Here is a 23,859-nt window from a genome sequence, read left to right on the forward strand (position 1 = left end):
ACGGTGCTTCCAAAGAAGTTTTCTACATTATTTGTAGTCAAATCCCAGTGTACAGGATGTTGCAGACTAGATCATCACTGCACTGATCGAAGGCCAATAAAGTTAGTCTCTGTTCATGTGATAACTGATCACAGTAACTTTGTAGCAAAGAATAAAGGTTTGTACCACTCCTCACACTTGCTACATTGTGTGCAGCAAGACAGATTTGTTCTCTGCTAGAAGCACTAAGGCCTCATGTCCACGGGGAAAATCAGATCCGCTGCGGATTTGTAACGCGGATTTGGGCTGCCGATGCTGTGCGGATGCACTGTAATTGTCTTTTATTTTTCATGCGGGAGATCAATTGAGCTGTGTGCTGTATGAGCTCCCGCACGCGTGATCCGCACCTAAATGGAGCATGTCCATTTTTTTTTCATGCTCCAGAAATTTTTTAATTACCATCCGCGGGTATTTATCTACTCGCGGGTGGTCAATGCATTCCTATGGGGTGCAGATCCGCGTGCGGGAAAAACGCTGCGGATTTTAATTCTTATTTTCCCAGTGGACATGAGGCCTTAAGGCCCTTTTGCACGCAACGTTAATCGTTGAACATTCGTTCAAACGGCCGAAAATGAGTGATAATTGTTACATGTAAACATGGGCATCAGGCACCTTTTTGTTTGAACGATGATTTTAAGGTCAACTTAAATGGGGTCATTTGTGGGGGGATCGATCATTCTGACACTTATGAGCCTTTGCAATCTTGCCTTGCTGTAGGAAAACCGTGTTCCTCAAAATGTTGATTATCAATGTTAAATTTGTACATCTCTTAAATGGTTAAAAAAAGTTGTTAAAATGTGTGTCCAGAATAAAATAAACAGATGAAATTATATATCTTATCAAAAATTTGTACAGTATGTTTTGCACATATTTGAGATATTGCAATTAAAAATGTATAAAAAAAAAAACTTTCAAAATTTTCCCAATTTTGGTGCTTTTAATAAATATACATAAATTCTATTGGTCTATTTTTCCCACCTAAATGAAGTACAACATGTTGTGAAGAAACAGTGCCATAATCACTTGGATATGCAAAACCTTTACAGAGTTATTCTATGTTAAAGTGACATGTCAGATTTCCAAAATTTGGCTCCGTCAATAAGGCGCGAACAGGCTTTGTCACTACTGGGTTAAAGGAGGTGGTTACTGCATGCCTAATTGAAAATGGATTTGCAATAAACTCAATTTAAACTTGCTAATATTGCCGTTATTGAACTTGTGTCTTGGTCTTCTGAATTTATGAAGCCGCCATCCCCTCATTTGCTCAGCTTTCCATCCTGCCAGCTGTCCCATCTATAAGATAACTGCAGATGGATAGATGTTTGACCATACACGTCATTTGGTCTCCTCCACTGTGCTGCTGTGTGTAGTGTATTACTATGGAGACTGAGTGACATGTGGTTACATGCCCCTCCATCTGCAGATATGTTATGGACAGAAGAGCTGTTGGGGCAGGACCGAAGGCTGGCCAAGTGAGACAATGTGGTTTCAAAACTTACAGAATAGGACCCAACTTCAATAAAAACAATATTACTTTTACTACAATCAGCAACTCTGAGGCCTCATGTACAGGGGCGGGTTGTATTCCGCATGCAGGAGATCACGGATGTAATGGTTTTTTCGCCTGGAAGTGCTGCGGATCATCCATGCAGAAAAGAGAAATCTGCTACTCCATCTCCCTAATTGATTTTAACCTTCAAATCCGCAGTGCATCCGCAATTTGTATTTGCGGTTGCACTGTGGATTGTCTGCATCCATTAACTTCTATTGAGCTCGTCTGCACGGAATTCGCACTGTAATGGAGCACCAAACGTTCCGCCAATCAAATCCACATGCTTAAATTCAGTTGCGGATGCCAGTGCTTCCCATTGGGCACTTAGAATTGCGGGTCACCCGTCCGGGTTCCGCAAATCAAATCTGTCCGTGGACATTAGACCTTTTTTAAATATGCTCCTAATGTTTAATAGTGCTAAGGCACTACAATATGGGGTGTGAAACATGGGTACCAAAATGTAACACAAGATGATCAAGTGCCAGAGGATTCTTACCCAAGCTAAATTCTGGATTGGAGGCGATATGCACATTCATGGCAGCACCAGCATGATGATGGCTGGCGTCCTGTTGTACTAGACTTTATTAAATGAGACTGCCCTCTATCAATTCTAGGTATGGTGGAGACTGTACAGTGAAGGAACATGGGCTTGCATGGTCGTAGGCTGAGCTTTTTGTACCAGCCTGCGACCATATGTTGTGTTGATGGTGGGCCCCACTGCAGAACATGAACACTGGCTTAGAATTGAGGCAAGCTATGGATCATGGAAAGGAGCCCTGGTAGCGCTAGTGACACGGAGCGCAGAGTGGACTGGAGGAAGCTGCTAACTTTTTACATTATACCGGATTCATATTTACCTTTTATCTGTACTATTAAGTTGTAAGTGATGGAGATCTATGCAATTCATTCCTTCTTACTGTATCCTTTCACTAGAATGTAATTGGCAAGAGAGTAATACAGAAATGATAAAGGGGTTTCCGGGAATATGAAGACATGGCTGCTTTCTCTAGAAGAGTTGCCATACCTGTCCATGGCTGTTCTGGCTGAGCTGCAATACACAAACAAGGCGGCTCTGTTCTAAGGGCAAAGCAGTCATGTTTTTCTAATTCCGTGCAACCCCTCTAATGGGTTTTTACCTCCTGTGTATATGTGTGAACTTGATAGATAGTATACGGCTGGATTATACCTTATTTCTCTTGCAGGAGATTACCCGCTAGCAGTGAAACATTACTCAGAGGCAATCAAGAGGAATCCAAAAGATGCCAAACTCTACAGCAATCGTGCAGCATGCTACACAAAGCTGCTGGAGTTCCAGCTAGCACTGAAGGTAATTAATATTATGGCTACTACTGCAAAGATAAACTAGGCTATTGCCCAAGCCAGGCATTCCCAGATCTACCCCCTCCCCCCCCCCCCCCCCCCCCGTTTACCAAAAAGGCCTAGAATAAAATATTTGATCTTCACATTATGACCTGCACACTGATAAATTAACCCCTTAAACATCCAGACATTCTGCCATTGTTTTGGGGTTTTGTTTTTATGGCATTCGGTAATATTAACAGTAACTTTCTTATCTGGATTCATGCAATTACTGTGATTACCAAATGTATGTCGCTTTATTTTTTTCTTTTTAACTACTGTAGTGCAAAAAATCCACATTTTTAAAGCCAGACAATTGAATCTGCATCTTAACATTCGAAGACCCATAAGATTTTTATTTTTTCTTAGAACTGCGCTATGTGAGGTCTTGGGTTTGTTTGGGGTTTGTTTGTGGTTTTTTTTGCGGGAAGAGTTTTAGTGTTTATTGGTACCGTTTTGGGTTACTTATGACTTTTGGTCGTGTTTTTATTACATTTTCTTGTGACGAGAAAAAAAATACCAGAATCTTTATTGAATGTTTTTACAGCGTTCATCATGTGAGATACAACAAAACATTTTTTCCTTTTGTTTTTTTTTTTTCCCCTTTATGTTCAATCCAAAGAGGGAAAAAAATACCTCTGAAGTCAGCACCCCATCTTTCAAAAAAGTTAATTTTTTTTCATAAGTTCTGGATGCACCCCAAAGAGTTCTGGAGTTCCCAATTAATTTTAAAAATGGTTCTAGTGAATTAAGCAAAAAAATCAACAAATGTATCTCTGCGGTGCTAACTTCCAAAAATGATATTACTAAATCAGCGAGCACTTTGTAAATATTGGTTCTAGAGCTTCGAGGATTAAGAGTTTTCTTCAGAACTCTTGAGGTGCTACCCAGAACTGTTATAAAATCGCGGGATTTCCTAAAAAATTTTTTACACATAACTGAAATTTTTTGATCCGCCATCTAAAAATCAGCGAGAACATTGTAAATATGGGTTCTAGAGCTTCGAGCATTAAGAGTTTTTTCTTCAGAACTCTTGAGGTGCTACCCAGGATCTGAAGTTTCTCCATTCCTGGCTGTTGGAGCAGGAGCCTTGCTATCAGTAGTCTGCTAAGCCAGTTTTATTCCCAACTCCTGTCCTCATGGACGCCAACAGGTCATGTTTTCAGAATTTCCTCAGTATTGCACAGGTGATGTAAATATTGCCAGTGTCTCAGACATTGCCACAGGTGTTCTTACCATAGGATATCCTGTAAACATGACGTGTTGGGGGTCCCTGAGGACTGGAGTTGGGAAACACTGTGCTAAGCCACCACTTTAAAAAGATGTACGTGGAAGTTTAAGGCCCATCAGTGACTGCCACAAAAAAGTGTATTGGTTGTCCCTAACGGGTTAAAGAAGCACTTGGGGGGGGGGGGGGTGAATTCACCACAGTATCATTTACCTCTGCTGTAAAGAACTTGGTTATGTAGCTTGCCCCTCCAGGCTGTGTTATGCACTTTTCTTCCTGCCCCGGGTCACATGACCAACACTCTGACAGTGTTCCAGGTCCTGCACTTAACGAGGCAGATTTACGGCACTGCTGGGAGAAAAAAAAAATTCTCTTGCCCTTAGCAACAAATTGCAGTGCAGATTTCATTTTCAAGAGCAAATATAAAATGAAAGCTGTGCTGTGTATATATAAATAGAATTTTTTTATTTATTTTAACTTTTTTTTTTTTTTTTTGACCCTGTCTTTGGGCAACTAAATTTCATTTTCAGTCTATTAAATATGCTGTATAGTCATTGGGTTTCTCATTGACCGTATGAGAGAAGCTAGGGCGCCGAGCGGGGCATAACCATGATCCTCCTTTAATAAGACTTGCTAAAATTTGCTGCAGAGTTTCTTTGGCAAAACTCCTTTTGACTACTAATATGCCCTAAATCTCTTCACTTTTAACCCTTTGCAATTCATTTTTAAATTCAGGGTTTTCTAGGGAGCTTTCTCTTTCTGCCATTATACAATGCCGGCATCTGCTGGCTAGAGCTAGTACTGCGATATGTGACATGCTGGAGAGGCCCCCAACAGCAGAACGGCCAGTAATATACAGTAACGATACCCTGCTGGATGTCTTCTGACATCGGAGCTGTACAGCCTTCAATCAGAATGTCTTTAGATGTCAAACAGTGGATTGGAAAGGGTTAAGTGTATTGATGAGCGAGCATTGCCCTTAGCGAGTACCTGTCTGCTCGAGACAAAAGGTTCGGGTGCCGGCGTGGGGGAGTGGTGAGTAGCGGCAGTCAGCAGGGGGGAGAGAGATCTCCCCTCCGTTCCTCTCCGCCCCCTGCCGGCACCCGAACCTTTTGTCTCGAGCGGGCAGGTACTCGCTAAGGGTAATGCTCGCTCGAGCAATTGCCCTTAGCGAGTATGCTCGCTCATCACTAGTTAAGTTTCTTAGTTTAAACTTCTACTCACATGGTATTCGAGTTGTGCCTGAGATACTCAGGCATAACTTGCATCTGGTAGCATACAGACGCCTGTCTGTGTGCTGTCCTGATATCATCCACAGACCCTGCACTTTGCATGTACTATTCTCTTCCATGAAAATGGCTAAAATAGGACTTTCAGCAATTCTTTTACATGGCCCTATTTTATAGCGTATGGAGGTTATTCAAATGGACAGATGGTCCATGTGCTCTCCATGGAATACAGACGGCACAATACCTGAATGGGTCCTGATGTTGCTTTGGTATCCATAGCTTTCTAAACTTGCAAGACATTTATTTTTTCCTTTCTTATTTCAGGACTGTGAAGAATGTATACGGTTAGAACCTGCGTTCAGTGAGTATCTTCTCATTCAGTGTCTTGCAATGTGTACAAAAAGCTTATATATAGGGGAAGGTAGGGGGGGCGGAGAGCAAACATATATCTATAGCATGACAAGCAAAGCATGTGGTGCTCCACCCTCATGCTTTTCTTGTAAGCAGTAACCCCACTGTTGGGGAACTTTCACACGGGACGACTGTTGGGTATTTAAGTGCCCAACAGCCTTTCCAATGATTACCACTCCTGTGCGAAAGCATGAGAGTCAATCACTTTTTCTGAATGGAGATGGAGCATTGCGGAGATCTCTTTTGGTCGCCCATCTCCATGCACAGTAAACAGGCAGTCATTTATATAGGAGCGACTGCCTATTTTAACTGTTTTTAGTTTTGCCATAAATTGAGCGACTATGATGGGGGAGCCTGACTGGTCCTGTTTTTTCACGGGATGACAGTCTCCTTTAAAGGGGTTGTCCCGCGCCGAAACGGGTTTTTTTTTTTTTCAACCCCCCCCCCCGTTCGGCGCGAGACAACCCCGATGCAGGGAGGTAAAGAAAGCTCACCGGAGCGCTTACCTGAATCCCCGCGCTCCGGTAACTTCTCTACTCACCGCTGAAGATGGCCTCTTCCTCCGTGGACCGCAGCTCTTCTGTGCGGTCCATTGCCGATTCCAGCCTCCTGATTGGCTGGAATCGGCACGTGACGGGGCGGAGCTACACGGAGCTACACGGAGCCCCATAGAAGACTGCAGAAGACCCGGACTGCGCAAGCGCGGCTAATTTGGCCATCGGAGGGCGAAAATTAGTCGGCACCATGGAGACGAGGACGCCAGCAACGGAACAGGTAAGTATAAAACTTTTTATAACTTCTGCATGGCTCATAATTAATGCACAATGTACATTACAAAGTGCATTATTATGGCCATGCAGAAGTGTACAGACCCACTTGCTGCCTCGGGACAACCCCTTTAATTGCTCGTTTGTGCGTTTTTTGTTTTTTTTTAAAATTCGTTTGGTTTAAGTACCCTTGCAGAAAAGTGGATGCTAAATTTGAGGTGCTAAATGATTGCAGAGCCAGAGAGCTTATACCCAGCGGCGTGCTTACATGATGGTATACTGTGCAACAAAAGAAAGGGAACATTGGTAATACCACAGAAGGATACCTACTCCTAATTTAGCACTTGAGGTTGCTTCTAGCGTCATTTTAAAAACCTCTACTGTCATTTTGATGTAGTAATTTTTTTATTTTTTTTTAATTCTTCACCCTTCAGTTAAAGGTTATACTCGCAAAGCTGCTGCCTTAGAGGCCATGAAAGATTATACTAAGGCTATGGACGTATATCAAAAGGCTCTAGAGCTGGACTCTTCATGCAAGGTATGGTACAAAGACCTGCCATAGGCTGATTTCTAAGTGTACAAGCCTAGATTGTTTTCCAAGCGCTGTGTGGGTCTCAGTACTTCTTTCTAATTTCTATCCATGCTTTTTAATAGTAAATCTTTAACTGCAAACCCCCAAAAATAAACTCTGGCATGAAAATGTATCAGTTATGATAAATTTATATACACAGGAAGCAACTGATGGTTATCAAAGGTGTATGATGTCACAGTACCACCGAAATGACAGTCCTGAGGATGTAAAGCGCAGAGCAATGGCAGATCCAGAAGTGCAACAAATAATGAGCGATCCAGCAATGAGGCTTATACTAGAACAGATGCAAAAGGATCCACAGGCACTGAGCGAGTAAGTGCTGTCACTCAAATATGTAGTCTTTCAGAGTTGTTGTGTTTTTTTTGTTTTGTTTTCTTTTTCCCATTTGGGCCGCCTGCAGATGCCCGGGTCGGATCCGGCTGCGAGAATTCTCGCAGCGGGACCCGACCCAAGTGTCTGCAGAGAGCGTGTCACTCACCTGCTCCCGTGGCCCCAGCTCTTTCATGTGCTGGCTGCCAGAGAGTGACGAAATAGAACATGCCACAATTTGTTTGCCGCGTGAAATCGCGGCCGTCTGCCTAGAATTGCGTTTGTTAACGCAATCCTATGGCAGCTTCTAAGGGTGGAAATTCCGTCGTGGAATTTCCGCCAGTCTGCAGGCGGCCTTAATTGCTACAACACTGCATCTGTGCACTAGTTGGCTGTGTCACAATCACAGAATGCTATTCCAATGTGGATCTTGTTGATCCCTGATCATAAACTACATTTTAGGAGTCAAAAAAACATTTGTGAAGATGTATATGATTTTATCTTGTCCTAACTGACCATCCAAACTTGTGCAAATGGAAAGATGGAACAACATTTCTACAGAGCTACCCATTAGAAGGGAGTGTTCCTGCAAGTCAATGTCTGACCTTTAGCAGACACTATTTTGGGGTTTTAGCCCCTCATCAGTGTGCAGTAGTAGGTTGCTGGCTGGCTGAGTAAGAGACCTATAGACGTGGGTTGGGAGGAGTGAGGTTTCTCCCTATGGAGAGCACCTTGTAGATGTGAGGAGACTTATAAGGCCTTTCATGCTTCTCTGGGAAATTATATACAAATAGGAAGATAAAAGAATGCCTCCACAGCGCCACCTATTGGAAGGTAGCATACCTACTTGAGCATAAAGACTTGTAAAGCCTGACATTCCAAGGCTCTATTAACATTTATTTTAGCATTTGTCATAGTTTCTGTCATAAATGCTAAAAAATATCATAGCATTCTGCACTATTTTCCATGTAAAATGATGAAAACTAGATGAAATCTATTAGTCTATGTATGGGATTCGTCATTCACCTATTGTTTTTTGTTACTTGACGGATCAAGCATGCTTTCTTAAAACTTTTAATAGAAATGTGAACATGGCTTAAGATCCAGATCAGGGTCCTAGTCGGAGTAGATAATTGTATTTTTTTTTGTTTGTTTGTTTCCCTTTTGAAGGAAGATAAAAGCTTACCTGCTCATATCTTGTCTTCCAGGTCATGTTTCATTGGCATTTTTTATAAGTTAAACCATTTCTCAACTTCCTTTATTTTTTTCTTCCTCCAGACATTTGAAGAATCCTGTAATTGCCCAGAAAATTCAGAAACTGATGGATGTTGGATTGATTGCTATTCGGTGATGAATTCTTTGCTCCTTCTCTTTCGCCAATATTGGTCTCTTTCCTTCCTTCTGTAACGCCCTTTACTCTGCTCTCTACTTGTGAGGAAGCAGCTGAGAGCCGAAGGACATGTTGGAGAGATCTCTTTCATCAACGTTCTAGCGGAGCGATCAGCGCGCCAAGACACTCTAATGTTGCGCTGTTATGTCAATCTCTCATTTGTTAAATTTATTGATCTGTAATAATAATAAAGAGCAGCACGTGACAAGATATTTGACTATTCATGTAAGTGTTTTGTATATTCTTCATGTGCTTCAAAATGAAATGCCTATTCTGATTTGTAATTACATACTTTGCTGCTAAAGGACACAACAATAGGGTCTACTATGAAAGGATAGACTATCGGAGGGAATTTATGACTGCTTCTATGCCAGAATTCTAGGGGGATGGCTTACAAGAAATATCCTTCCCCAGATTAGAGACAACACTCGAGTACCTAGCCTCTGAGAACACCCAAGAAGAAGTGATAAACGTCATCAAAACACTTAAGAGCAGCACACGACCGGGCCCAGACTGCTTCTCTGCCCCATACTATAAGAAATTTTCCCAAATTCTAACTCCCCACCTAGTAAATTACTTCAATGCAATAGAAGGCAACCACATCGGCCAAACAGCCCTACTGGCCACAATATCCACGATACCGAAACCAGATAAAGACCCACTAGACATATAAAACTACCGCCCCATATCTTTAATAAACGTCGACGTAAAACTTACGAAAATCCTTGCAGAACGCCTGAACACAGCCCTCCCCTCATTGATAGGAGGAGACCAGGTGGGATTTGTCCCAGGTCGACAAGCCCCTGACAGTATCAGAAGAATAACTAACTCACCTCACGCACCTCTGTAGGACTAGAAAAATCCCAGCGATGCTCCTATCCCTTTATCAATAAAGCTTTTGATACCCTGAGCTAAGACTTTCTATTCTCGGCCCTTGAACACGGGGGACTCTCGGAAGGGTTCCTCTCCTGGATCCGGATACGATATACGCATCCTAAAGCCTCCGTACGCTACCGAGGCTTCTGCTCGGATACATTCCGGATCTGCTGGGGGACTCGCCAGGGTTGCCCACTATCCCTGTTACTGTTTATTATGGCCATGGAACCACTAGCCATCAAAATCCGAAACAACCCAAACATAAAGGGAATTGAAATAGCCTCAGTTCATCACAAGCTCTCAATGTTTGCAGATGACCTGCTCATGCTCATAACCTCCCCCCACGTCTCCTTACCTAACCTTATGCAAGAGCTGTCCAGATTCGGGTCAATATCGGGCCTAACCATCAACCAATCAAAAGCATACAATCTTACATTACCTCCCGAAACACTAAACACACTCCAGGGGAATTTCCCCTTTCAATGGGCAACGGACTCCTTGGGCTACCTGGGCATCCAATTAACAAACGACTACGCATCTCTATACGGCCAAAACTATATCCCTCTCCTCCGTAAGATGAGTACTTCTGGAAAGCTGGAGTCGCTATCACATTTCTTGGATAGGAAGAGTTAACGCATTGAAAATGACACTCCTTCCTAAACTACTATTACTTTCGAGCACTCCTGCTCCGAGTACCTGGATACCTACTAAAGACTCTTCAACTAATATCCCTCCGATTTGTGTGGAACGAAACGTCCCCGGGAGTATCACGATCCACCCTACATAGACAGACGGAGAGGAGGTCTGGGAGTCCCAAACTACCTTAAATATTACCAGTCTGCCCAGGTGGCCCAAATGGCTCTTCTACATTCTACTCATAACACCCCACTATGGGTATCCCTGGAGGCCACGGAAATACACCCCCCTCACAATAGACTCCCTACTATAGACCCCACCCAAATACAGGCCCACAATCAATAACCCGATAGTTAATCACTCTTCACATATGGGACTCCATAAAATACTCGGGAAAATTGATATCTCCTCATTTACCCCTTGCGCCATTAATACGCAACCCTATGTTTCTACCAGGCAGGGAGTCGCCACAATCATTCGCAAACTGGACAAAGTCAGGTCTCACCAAGTTATACCAACTATACACGGCAAATGGAGCAATTTCTTTCCCCTCATTACAAGAAAGACACAAAATACCTTCATCAGAAATCTTCTGATACTTGCAGATAAAGCACTTTATCTCCACTCTCCTCAAAAATGTAAGCTCCTCACTAACTTTAACACCATTTGAAAGACACTGCTATAAAAAACCCACACGCGAAAGGTCTCATATCAGCGATCTACTCTGACCTAGTACACTCCTCCTTTCGAACACAACTCCCATACATAACTCGCTGGGAAAGAGACCTCGGAAAAACCCTCTCAGAGGAAGAATGGGCCCAGATATGGGATGCTACCAACAGCAGTGCCAGAAATATACTAATGATGGAAACATCCTTTAAAGTCCTGCTCCGCTGGTATCTAACCCCAGATCGCGTTGCCCATGCAATCCCCGGACGATCTCCCAACTGCTTTCGAGGATGTTCAGCCTCGGGAGACATGCTTCACGTCTGGTGGACCTGTCCTCAGGTGAAAAGGCTTTGGATTAGAGGCTACTCTCTAATATACTCAGTTATAAACCACAACATCCGTAAAGACCCTTGGGAGGCTCTCCTAAATAAACGCATTAACATCCCTTCTGACTCCAGGGGGGAGGGGGGGGAGAGGGAAATCTTTTCAATCAATTGAAAGCTATATTGTAGCAATCACACAGACCTGAGCTGTCTCTGGTGACCTTCACCCCGCGGGAAACTCCCAAGCTGTCTCTGGCACCCCTCCAACCCCCTCTATAAAACCAAGTTGGGCCCTGGCTAGGCCGATCATTTTATATACTGTTTCTCTTAATGAATATTTCAAAGTTAAGACTGAGCTGGAATATTACGAGACAGTGCCATGTTAAAGGCTCTTTGGAACATATCCCCTCAGTCTTCTCTACTTCTTTGTAGACAATGCTTATTGTATACCTGCATGATTGTACCATTTCTCAGTAAAATGTCTACCTTTTTGTTGTAAAATTAAAAAACTCAAATAAAATATAAGTAATAAAAAAGTGTGGGGGGGGGTTTGGCTACCACCTAGCATGGCCGGATGTACTGCGTAGGAGCTCTTGCACCTAACCGGCTTTAACTGTCATCCTATACTTCTCCTAAGTGTCCAGGTTTGGAGCAGGCAGTGGTAGTAGTCTGCTGTGCTGGTCAGTGCACGGTCTTCTACGCTCCTGCAGAGAGCGATTCGCCATCTTGACACGTAGCCTTCATCCTGTGGCCACAACTTGGAGGGAGATGTAGTGGCCCGAAGGTGAGGGGAGGACGTAGAGACCCTTTGGTCCCTTTTAGTGAAGTCCTCCCACTGCATGTACTTCTTATGGGAGACCTCTCTTTGATGCACACACATGGAGGGACCTTGTGGCCTGGAGACATGGTGTTACTGTGCCGGATTTGTGTGGACTGACCTGTGCAGTGGTGAGTGGCTCTCCTGCAGTGAATTACAGGATATCTATTCCAGCTTATCCTTCTATTCCTAGTCAAAGAGACTGTGTCCCCTAGAGAGCACTACAGTTTTGGCAGTCATTGTGTGCTTCCCCCAGTGCAGCAATCTTTATAATGTCCATATACCTATTTTCAAAATCCCATCCAAACCTAAAAAGCACAGGAGCTGAACTGATACAGGTTCAATGAGCTGTACTCAACGATCCTCTACCATGGATCAGCTCAAGCAGTTTGCCAGAGAGAAACCACTGCGGGGAGCTAGGAACCCTTACCCTTTATGTGCTCTCTAATAAAGTGCTTTCTGGCTCAGACCTGGCAACTAGGTTCACAGAACCAAATCTGACATTAAGGTTTCTGATCAACGCCTCTCAGCTATCCAATCATCTACTGCTGCCCTCACAGGTAAAATGTATGAAGTCAAGGAAGATGTTGGCCTCCTATGTCAAGACCTCCAGAACATGCAAGACCGTGTTGTGCATGTGGAGGACAGGATATCCAACTGTCTTCTCTTCCTAACTCCTCTATCCCTATAACTTCTATGTAAGTGGAATGCTCATTAGATGGAAACAGTTAGAAAATAATTCTAGATTAGGTTTAGCCAAGAGGGAGGTGCATGTAGTTCTTATCCTGTGTAGAAACCAATATGAAGCGAAAATGCTGTAAAAGCGGTCAATGAAATGGCTTCCCTAAAACTTTATTACCAATATACCACATGTGTATCTAAAACCCAACTAAACAAGTATCCCCTGATTTTTATTTATTTTTTTCACATAGAATTATTAGTTTTGTGGCCTTTGACCTCCATTATTCCTGCTCATCATATTTAACTGTCACATAGTTCATTTGTAATGCTTAAAATGTGTTTTTCCTGCAGCCAAACTGTTATAAAACTCTAGTTTTCACTCTGATGTACTACTTTTAAGGATCTGTATATGTCTGGAATGATGAATAAAGCCCTAGATTTATATATATTTCAATGTAACTAAAAATGACTGGAGTGATCTTTGTCACGGAACGATTGGGGCATGGGTCCCACTAGGAAACGTTTAGTCATGCTGTTTGTTTGTTTTTTTGCAAGTACAATCCTGAAGGCCACATAGCCTTTGCTTACAGGAGACTCCCCTCATCCCCGCAACAACTAAACTACAAAAGCCATGGGTATAGTTGTCATACCTTACATGCCATACATCATATTCGAAGAAGCTGTTACTCACAAATCTTCCGTCTGCATCTACTTAGGCCCCACTGCAACGAATTATAATTTGTAAAGGCAAGGATTAAAGGGGTTGTCTCGCGGCGAAAGCGTTTTTTTGTTTTTTTTTTAAATGGACCCCTGCATTATGCCCTGTGAAAAAGAAAGCATGTGTTAGTTTTTAACAAGCACATTGCACTTACCTGCATCAGCGTTCTGCAGCTTCTTCTTTTCTTCTTTTAAAGATGGCGCCGCTGGTCTTCTCCCACGGTGCACCGCGGGTCTTCCCATGGTGCACCGTGGAGTTTCTTCTTCTGTCTTCCGAGTTCCACTGCCGATACAGCCACCTCATTGGCTGATCGGCACCACGTGACGGAGGCGGAGCTGCGGTGACCAGCTCTCCGGCACGAGCGGCCCCATTCACCAGGCAGAAGACCGCACAGCGCAAGCGCGTCTAAAAAAGCAAGAAGCCAGCGAAATTAGACGGAGCCATGGAGACGTGGACGCTAGCAACGGAGCAGGTAAGTGAATAACTTCTGTATGGCTCATATTTAATGCACGATGTACATTACAAAGTGCATTAATATGGCCATACAGAAGTGTATAGACCCACTTGCTGCCGCGAGACAACCCCTTTAAGATACAATTTTACTTTTTTGTTTCTGTAATCCTCCACCCATAGCTGTAGCTTCTGCTATGAGAGCTATGTCCTTTTTGCTACTGCTTACCCAGATGCTACTGTGATTTGTATGGGGGATATTAACAGGATCCTTAACTTCAAGCTAGATAGATTTGGAAACAAGATACCTTGCCTTGGAAGGAAACTTTTAACTAGGTTGTCTGCGATAATCTGTAAAGCAGGATAGCTTGATCTATGGCGTGTCTTTCACCCTAATTTACAAGTGTATTCCTATGGTACTGCCCACACATGTCTAAAGCTGTAGTGATTATAATTTTAGGTCACCATCTTTATTTCCGACTGTCTCAATTACCATGCACCTGCCGAGAGGGGTATTGGACCGCTCCCTGATCTTGTTGGAACTCTTTATCCATTCCACAACCCTCTGGAAAATGGAAGGTACACCTCTTGGAACATCTGACCGTATTCCAGATCAGATACAAGTGTTACTGACAGCCCATCCTCCATATCATAAGCTTTTGGTGTGGGACACTTTTAAATATGATCTACAAATGGTCTAAAATCCTTTATTTCCTTCATAAAGAAGGGCACAGCTAAATTGGCGGAGGAATTGGATGCAATATACCGTGGAATGAGCTTATATTGATGACCCAATGGGCATTAATAAAATCCACTGGTTAGCAGCAGGTACAGAATATCTACATCTAAAGGAAAAGTCGAAATGCCATAATGCCATCCCTTTGTGAACAGGTGTTGGTTTTTGAGCTGGGAATCCAATCGAGTAAATTGCTGGCATATATGGTTCATCAGGACTCAACTTCCACAAACACACTCTCCCCCGTTCTAAACATATGATCACCTAATAGTACTTTACTTTCTGATCCTCTTAGTGGTTTTGATAGATTCAGACAATTCTGTTAACCTATACCACTTGCAGATTACCTACACCATTGAAGAGCTGAGGAATTCTCTGATTACCATTACCCCCCCCCCCCCCCCCCCCCACCCCCACCCCGGCTCAGAGAAGATCATATCTCTTAGATTCTTCCATTACTTCAGATGAAATGGAAGCCCTGATATCAAAGTATAAAAGGAGGGCATCAGGACCAGACTATCTCCCAATTGAAGTATACATCCAGGATAGCGATGGTTCTGTAGTTCCTCTTCCTTTATGAAAGGGTATTTGCGGAAGGCCACTTTCCAGAATCATTTAATGAAGCCACCATTTAGTACTGATATTAAGACCCAATAAAAAAAAATAGCTCCTACTGAACATCTCATTACTGAGTGTAGACTAGAAGATAATTTCCAAAATTCTAGCATCTTGGCTATAATTGATATCCTACATCCAGACCACTCGGGTTTTATGCCTGGAAGATCTACTTCTGACAATATCAGGAGGATTCAAGTGATCACTAGAGATGAGCGAACACGTTCGGCCCCGCCCCTTTTTCGCCCGAACACCGAACTTTGCGAACACCTCGGTGTTCGGGCGAAAAAGTTCGGGGGCCGCCGTGGCAGCGCGGGGGGGTGCGGCGGGGAGCGGGGGGGAGAGGGAGAGAGAGAGGGCTCCCCCCTGTTCCCCGCTACTGCCGCCCGCGCCGCCGCGCATCTCCCCGCCCCCCGGCGGCACCCGGACACTTACGCGCGAACACTCCAGTGTTCGCTAAAGCCGGTGTCCGGGTGCGGATGTGTCCGTTACGGACACGTTCGCTCATCTCTAGTGATCACTCAAATTTGGATGGCAGCACCAGCGCAATTAGACATTGGCATCCCTAGATGCTGCTCATGTCTTTGAATGTATCGAATGGCTATATCTGCTTAAAGTGATGATATTTTCGATTTGGAGACTCCTTTTATTAGATGGCTCTCCGTTATATACATTACTCCTATGGTCAAAATTCTAGTCAATGCCTGGACTGCGTCTGCACCCCCCACTCTCACCCCTATTATCTTTAGTGGCCATCGAGGTTGTCACTGGCTTTAAGTATCTAGGGATGTGTGTGTATGTATGTGTGTATATTTATGTAATGATGAAAGCCCTGACTGACTCGCCACTAATTCTCTGACTTCCTACTGTCGTACAAACATGAAATTTGGCAGAAACATTCTTTAGGTCCTTTAATGCTAAGTGCTAAAGTATTGGTACCCCTATGTAATGTACCAAATCTAATTCTCTAACTTTCCAGGGCGGTGCAAACATGAAATTTGGCACAACAATTCTTTAGGTCCTAAATAAGAAAAGTAAAGGGGTCACAACTTGATTCAATGCAAAGTGCAAACTTTTGGCCCACCTATGTAATGTAACTTCCCAGGGTCGTACAAACATGCGATTTGGTAGGAGCGTTCTTTAGTTCCTAAATAGGAAAAGTAAAGGGGTCACAACTCAAAAATTCCATGCTAAGTGCAAAAGTACCTAATCTAATTCTCTAACTTCCCGGTGTCGTACAAATAAACAGGTATCAGCGCCACATGAGGGGAAGGAGATGCAATAATATCCAAGTGGATTACACTCACCTGGTGCACGATGGAGCTTCAAATATAAATTTATTAAGCACAGCGTATCACGTTCTTTCACAGAAGTCCATGGAAGCAAAATCGGGGGTCTTGGGGTTACTCCATTAGAACATGTTCCATCTAAATCCCTTATCCAACTACAGAGGAAAGATGTTTTGGATTCACCAGCTCAAAACATTAACCCCGCGGGGTATGAATGAGGTTTTAGAGAAGATCTAAGGTTTTAATAGATAATAAATATAAGTGGGGTGTGTTGTTTTTTGTTTTATTTATTCATGTAAACAGGATTTGTATTTTTTTTTTGACATATATTTTAGGCATCTTTATAAGAGGTTTTGAGAAATGTTTTATGTTTAATACAAACTATTTTAAAACCCTTTATTGGAAATTTTTTAGGGCATTTATGGTCGTTTTAAAGGTTCCATAACCTTTAAAACGACCTCTATATTTGCAGTAATTATCATTATGAGAAGATATCTCATGTGGTTATTTTAGATAAGCCAAAAAATGTTGTTGTGCGAGCCCTGTGTGGTGAACAGGTGACAAGATAAATACACAAACAGTAGTAACTTGATCTTCTTGTGGATTACTTTAGTCTTATCTGCTTGAAAAAGGCATTGCGTATTGCCGAAACGCATTGTAGAAATAAAAGAATACTTTATATAGACCTCGGTCTATTGCTTTCCTAATCCCGGAGCGCAGGGATTTTTCCATTTACGCTGAACGATGTTGTACCAACATGAAATTTGGGATGATCATTCTTTAGGTCATAAATAAGAAAAGCAAAGGGGTCACAACTTGATTATTTACTGCTAATTGCAAAAGTAAGTGCACCCCTATGTAATGTAACTTCACGGTGTCGTACAAGCATTAAATTTGGCGTGAGCATTCTTTAGGTCCAAAATGAGGAGAGCGGGAGGGGTAGCACATCCTGCAGAGGGACATCGGTACATGCAGCCTGAGGAGTATCTAATGCTCCTATGTGTATACATATTTTATTCCTCGGTTACTCTAAATTAACCTTGACTACATAAAATTTTCAGTGCAAACAACATGTAAACAGCTGTATCAAATTAACTCGAGCGAGGCCGGGTATATCAGCTAGTATAATATATATATTTGAGATTTTAGCTGTAACCTGAACATGCCCTGTTGCTCACTTTTCTTAGGGATAAATTTTAAAATATGGAGCTCCCCCTAGCTGTAGTGGGGAGAATTAATCTTATGAAAATGATTGTCCTACCTAAGCTTCTATATAACCTGGAACACTCAGACACCAGCATGCTGCAAAAGTTTTCCTTAAAGGGGTTGTCTCACGGCAGCAAGTGGGGTTATACACTTCTGTATGGCCATATTAATGCACTTTGTAATGTACATCGTGCATTAAATATGAGCCATACAGAAGTTATTCACTTACCTGCTCCGTTGCTAGCGTCCCCGTCGCCATGGATCCGTCTAATTCTGATGTCTTCTTGCTTTTTTAGACGCGCTTGCGCTGTGCGGTCTTCTCCCCTTCTGCTCGGTCCAGGCACAAGCGGCGTTCTGGCTCCGCCCCCTTCTACGTGTCATTGCGTAACTCCGCCCCATCACGTGTGCCGATTCCAGCCAATCAGGAGGCCGGAATCGGCAATGGAACGCACAGAGCCCATGGTGCACCATGGGAGAAGACCCGCGGTGCACCATGGGAGAAAACCGCAGTGCATCCCTGGGAAAGGACCGGCGGCCATCTTGGGAGAAGATTTTTTAAAGTCCTTATTTCATCGGATCGGTAAGTAGCAAGCGGCTTAAAAACCGCTTTACTTTGCTATTTTATGCCAGGGGGGTGACAGGGGGAATGGGGTAAGGTAAAATTTTGAGGTTTGCTGTGAGACAACCCCTTTAAATGTAGACAACTCAACTCCTTAATATCCTCCTTTGTATGGGGCAAGGTGCGAGCCAAACTATGATTGGAGACCGTTCAACGTCCCAAAGATGGGGCGGGCACATCCCTCCCAGACTGTGTGGATGGCCAGTTAAGATATTTACGACATTAGCTTTCTAATGTTCCACACAATCTAATGTATTTTCTATCGGAGAATTCCCTCTGGACAATATTACAATAAGCAATTACTGCCTAGCCATAGACTGGCCGCTTTGGGTTTGGAAGATGGATAGGCGAGTGACCGGGGTCACTCGCAACTCTTCAGTTTGCCAGATGTGGGATACTGGATTAGAATTGTAGGCCTCTCACTGGAACACTTATTTGTACATGGCATTTTAGTCTCCTTTGAACAACTACAGCAGTCATAGCAGATTCCCAGATCAGGTTTCTAATAGTTTTTGCAATTAAGGTATGCATTAAAGGGGTTGTCCCGCGCCGAAACGTTTTTTTTTTTTTTTTTAACCCCCTCCCCCCGTTCGGCGCGAGACAACCCCGATGCAGGGGTTAAAAAAACAACCCGCACAGCGCTTACCTGAATCCCGGCGGTCCGGCGTCTTCATACTTACCTGCTGAAGATGGCCGCCGGGATCCTCTGTCTCCGTGGACCGCAGGGCTTCTGTGCGGTCCATTGCCGATTCCAGCCTCCTGATTGGCTGGAATCGGCACGTGACGGGGCGGAGCTACACGGAGCCGGCATTCTACACGAGCGGCCCCATAGAAGACTGCAGAAGACCCGGACTGCGCAAGCGCGGCTAATTTGGCCATCGGAGGGCGAAAATTAGTCGGCTCCATGGGAACGAGGACGCCAGCAACGGAGCAGGTAAGTATAAAACTTTTTATAACTTCTGTATGGCTCATAATTAATGCACAATGTACATTACAAAGTGCATTATTATGGCCATACAGAAGTGTATAGACCCACTTGCTGCCGCGGGACAACCCCTTTAACTGTCCACTTTCGTGAGCCGTGTCCATCCATTTCATCTTGCCTGTTAATTGGGGTCTTGTACACACAGGGACCTAAAGGTGTAATCACAATGTAATATATTCACACTAATGTATACTGTATATCTGCCTGCGGAAGATTGGTGGCAAGAGTTTAACCTCACTTACTAATAAGGCCTAGAGCTGCGCTATGGCATCTTATACTTCAGTATCGCAGCTAACCATAAACTTATTTAACTTTATATCCTACATCAATATTGCCTCACATCCACAAGACACTTTAAATTGGGTAGAGCCCTTGCCTTGCGGGTCCATAGATATTTATTGGCTGATGCAAATTTTGCACATTTTTATGTGGAATTGCCCTACTATGCAGCTCTTTTGGTCTGAAGGGACATCCTCTCAGCCAAATTATTGGCATACCACTCCCTAAGGGCGCACGGGCGCATCGGCACCCGTACTGCAGCGCTGAAGAAAGAACACATGACCGGAAATGAAGCCGGTCACATGTTCTTTCTCCCGGCGCTGCAGAGAGACGTCCGTCTTGAAGTGCGGCCGTCTCCTTCCTGCAGTAACACGGGCGCATCGTGACTAAGCCCTAACACTCTTCATATTTGTTTACTGGGTCTTCCTGACGAGGAACAATGGCAACACTGGACATGCATCTTTTTCAATGAGATTGTATTCCTTTTCTGAAAAGCTATTGCAATGAAGCCAATAGACAGGCGCCCCCTGTCATTCGTCCAGTGGCAAAATATGGTCAATGCTACACTTCCATATGAGAAAAACTACATACAAAAACAGGAGATGGCCCAACACATTTTATGAGGTTTGGGATGTGTGGTGTCACTGTCCTGCTACAACACTTATGCAAAATGCCTCTCTTCATCTGCTTCACATATTTCTCCCCATCTTCTTCATCAAACATATCCATCTTTATTATTATATGTGTAGTTTATACAGTAGGAGTTGGAAGCCCAATGATGAATTGTATTTTTTTCTATATGTTAAGATGATTGTACTTTCTGTAATTATATACAAGTTTTTGTAAACAAAACATTTTGCAATTTGCATATGCTGCACTGTTCTGTTTGTTTTTCAATAAATTAAGTTAAAAAAAAAAGTTGCAAATTGTGTCGCAAGCCGCCGCACGTGTGACAAAATGTATGACTTTTCTTTTTTTATGCCACCTTTGGTATTTTCCTTAAAAATGGTGTGTCTTGTCAGGGAAATGGCCACCCCTGACTCAGCTTTATGTATAAATTGCATCAGAAACTGTCATAAATCATAACAGAAATCTACACAAACTGTTAGCTACCGTAGATTTTTGTGTCTGCACATGGAGGACCTGAGATACACCTAATCTATGAAGAGACAGACGTCCCTTAGGCCTCATGTCCACTAACAAAATGGAATTGCGGATTTTGCCCATAGGGAATCATTGGCCATCCACGGTCCATTAAATTGATTTTTGCACCTGCGGATGGCATTTTAATAGAATTGCATTTTTCACGCGTGGGAGAAAAAACGCGGCATGCTCCATTTTACCACAGATTCTGCGCGGATCGGCCACATTGCTATCACATTGATAGCAATGTGTGCGGATATCCGTATGCAAAAGAAAATACCATTTAAAGCAAAGCCGAGGGGGGCGTGGCTTGCGGATGAGCCGCTAGGACGTGTCCCTACACCGCTCCCGAACCCAGCGCCAATACACAGACCCCAGCGGTGACCGGGACCCCACCAGGCAACACTATGGTCAAGAAAATGCTGCAGGAGACCCCCAAGAAGAAGACAAGCACATCGGGCAGAAGCATGTCTTCATACCTGCGCCCGCCGGCGAGCCCGAGAGGGAGCGGGGAGAAACCAAAGATGGCGCCGGCAGGAGAGAGAAAGAGCGCTCACGTGACCGGCCGGCGGCAGAACACTGAAGAGGCAGAGAACGCCGGGACCAACAAGGAGGCGCAGGGGGTGAGTGAAAAGAGCCAAACAAAGGCAAAAACGCCAGAGGGTCCCCCACACAGCGAGCCCCTGATGGATGGGCAAGAGCCGGCTGGAAGCGCTGGAGAGACACAGCAGAGGGGGACAAGCAGCCAGGGAGGAGAAGCACAGCGGAGCTCATGGACGCAGCAGGTCAGAGGGGGCGGCGCAGGGGGGGCCATCTCACACTCCCCAACCCCTGCCAGGGCAGAGGAGAAGAACACTGCCCATACTGACGCCCCACAAATAAAAAGCCCAAAGGGGGCTCCTGCCCACACATTATCCCACAACAGGGCAAAAAATGGACTGGGTACAGAGGCAGAGGCACACTCTTCCCTCCCCCACCAACTTACCTTAACAGATAAGGAAGAAGCAATGAGGGAAAAGAGAACCCCCACAGAGGTAACCCGAAGTGCCAAAGAGGGTCCACCCCCCCCCCCCAGAAGGGATCAAGGGGGAGAATATCCTGCACAACAGGTCGACTACACAACACCTGAGCAGCGGGAAGGAAAACGCGACCCCACAGGGCGATATGCCCAGCACCCATATCAGGTTACCCCCCAAGATGACTGGGACTGGAAGGTCCACCTCCGAGCACTACCTACTAAGGGAGAAATAAGCGATCTATTCCAGAAGATGGAAACGTCCCACAAAAAAGATATTGAAGCCTTACAGCAGGATATACGCCACATAGGGCAGAGGGTGGAGGCAGTGGAAGAGTGTCAAGACCAAGTCTTTAATACCTTGGACTCACACTCGCAAGAGCTACACCAGCAATCACAACAGATATCAGAGTTGTACTCAATGATAGACGACTTGGAAAATCGTCACCGCAGAAATAATGTGAGGATCAGGGGCCTCACTGAAGACATTGCCCCCTCCCAACTAGAAACATGGGCACGTGAATTCTTCAATGACCTACTTCAGAAACCACCAGAATCCGAAATCGAAATAGACAGAATCCACCGTTCTCTCGGCCCAAAACCCAGCGATCCCAACAGACCCAGAGACGTGATATGTAGAATCCACTTTTACTCAACTAAAGACCAGATCCTTCAAAGAGTCAGAAGGGTGGGAGAGCTATCATACCAAGGTGCGCCATTACTTATTCTAACAGATTTATCCCGCCGCACTCTACAGCTACGCAAAGCCCTGAGACCGCTATCGACGCTCCTAAGAGAAAAGGGAATCAACTACCGATGGGGCTTTCCGTTCCATCTACACGCAAACAAAGAAGGTAAATCCGCAACGTTCAGAGGCTTGGGCGACCTACCGAAATTTCTTTCCATATTCGAACTACCCTCCATATCCCTACCGGAGTGGCCAAGCCCATGCTCTCTACCAATTCCTCCACCAAGAAGCGAGTGGCAAGACGTAGGCCAGAGACCAAGACGACGGGCACCGCGTCAAAAGACACGAGAGACACGCCAGTCCCTGGCCAGCGATCTCACTTGAAGAGAACACCAGAGCCAATTTCCATTCATTCTGTCAAAAAGACATATGTCAGTCCGAGAGGGGTCCCGGACCTGTTTGAGGTCGAAAAAGTTCCAGAATTTTCATACTAAACCTAAGGCGCGGGTGGTGGAAGCGGTTGCCGGTCGGCCCGAGAGCTTGTTTGCTTCCACAAACCCAGCGGGTAGCGAAGGTCTGAGTAACCTTCGCGGTTAGTCGTTAAACGATTTTTCTCCCACATGTCTTATATGTTGCCCCCCCATGTTATGTCCATTTACCACTTGTGTCTTCGTTCCCTCCCTGTCCCTCTGCCCCTTCCCGCCCCCCAACGGCCCCCAGGGGGTAGCCAGGATATTTACTTGACAATCCTTTACGCCCTATATACCAATGGGTGATCTAACATGCTGCACCTTCAATGTAAAGGGCTTAAATATACCACAGAAAAGAAAACAGATATTTTTTCACCTACACAAGAAAAGAGTGATGGTGGCCATGCTCCAGGAAACGCATTTTAGAGCAAACAGCGTCTCTTCATGCGGCAATAAATTCTACCCGACCTGGTTCCATGGCCCCCACCCCTCTAAAAAAGCTGGAGGTGTTTCAATAGCTTTCCATAAAGAGTTTGGGCATCAAGTTCTAGACTCCAAAATAGACCCGGAAGGGAGATTTATCTTCCTGAAAGTAGAAACTGTTGGTAATATTATAACTGTGGCTAACATTTATCTCCTGAACCAGGATCAAGTCACGTGTGCAACAAGATTCCTACAGATGCTGGCAGACTTCGCGGGAGGCTCCAAGATCGTACTCAGCGGAGACCTGAACCTGGCCCTGGACCCAAATCTGGACACATCATCGGG

General features: G+C 44.4%; 1 protein-coding gene across 1 annotated transcript in view; it reads left to right on the forward strand.

Annotated features, from left to right (window-relative positions):
- Positions 1-9,086, forward strand: part of STIP1 (stress induced phosphoprotein 1) — a 30,196-nt gene extending 21,110 nt beyond the window's left edge. Inside the window, exons 10-14 of the mRNA XM_066582797.1 lie at positions 2,794-2,918; positions 5,732-5,768; positions 7,020-7,123; positions 7,317-7,489; positions 8,765-9,086. Of these exons, the coding sequence (XP_066438894.1) occupies positions 2,794-2,918; positions 5,732-5,768; positions 7,020-7,123; positions 7,317-7,489; positions 8,765-8,837 (512 nt within the window). The 3' untranslated portion in view covers positions 8,838-9,086. The remainder of the gene's footprint in view (positions 1-2,793; positions 2,919-5,731; positions 5,769-7,019; positions 7,124-7,316; positions 7,490-8,764) is intronic.
- The last annotated feature ends 14,773 nt before the right edge of the window (positions 9,087-23,859 follow it).

This window comes from Eleutherodactylus coqui, chromosome 11, assembly GCF_035609145.1.
Source record: "Eleutherodactylus coqui strain aEleCoq1 chromosome 11, aEleCoq1.hap1, whole genome shotgun sequence".
NCBI classification, from domain to species: Eukaryota; Metazoa; Chordata; class Amphibia; order Anura; family Eleutherodactylidae; genus Eleutherodactylus; species Eleutherodactylus coqui.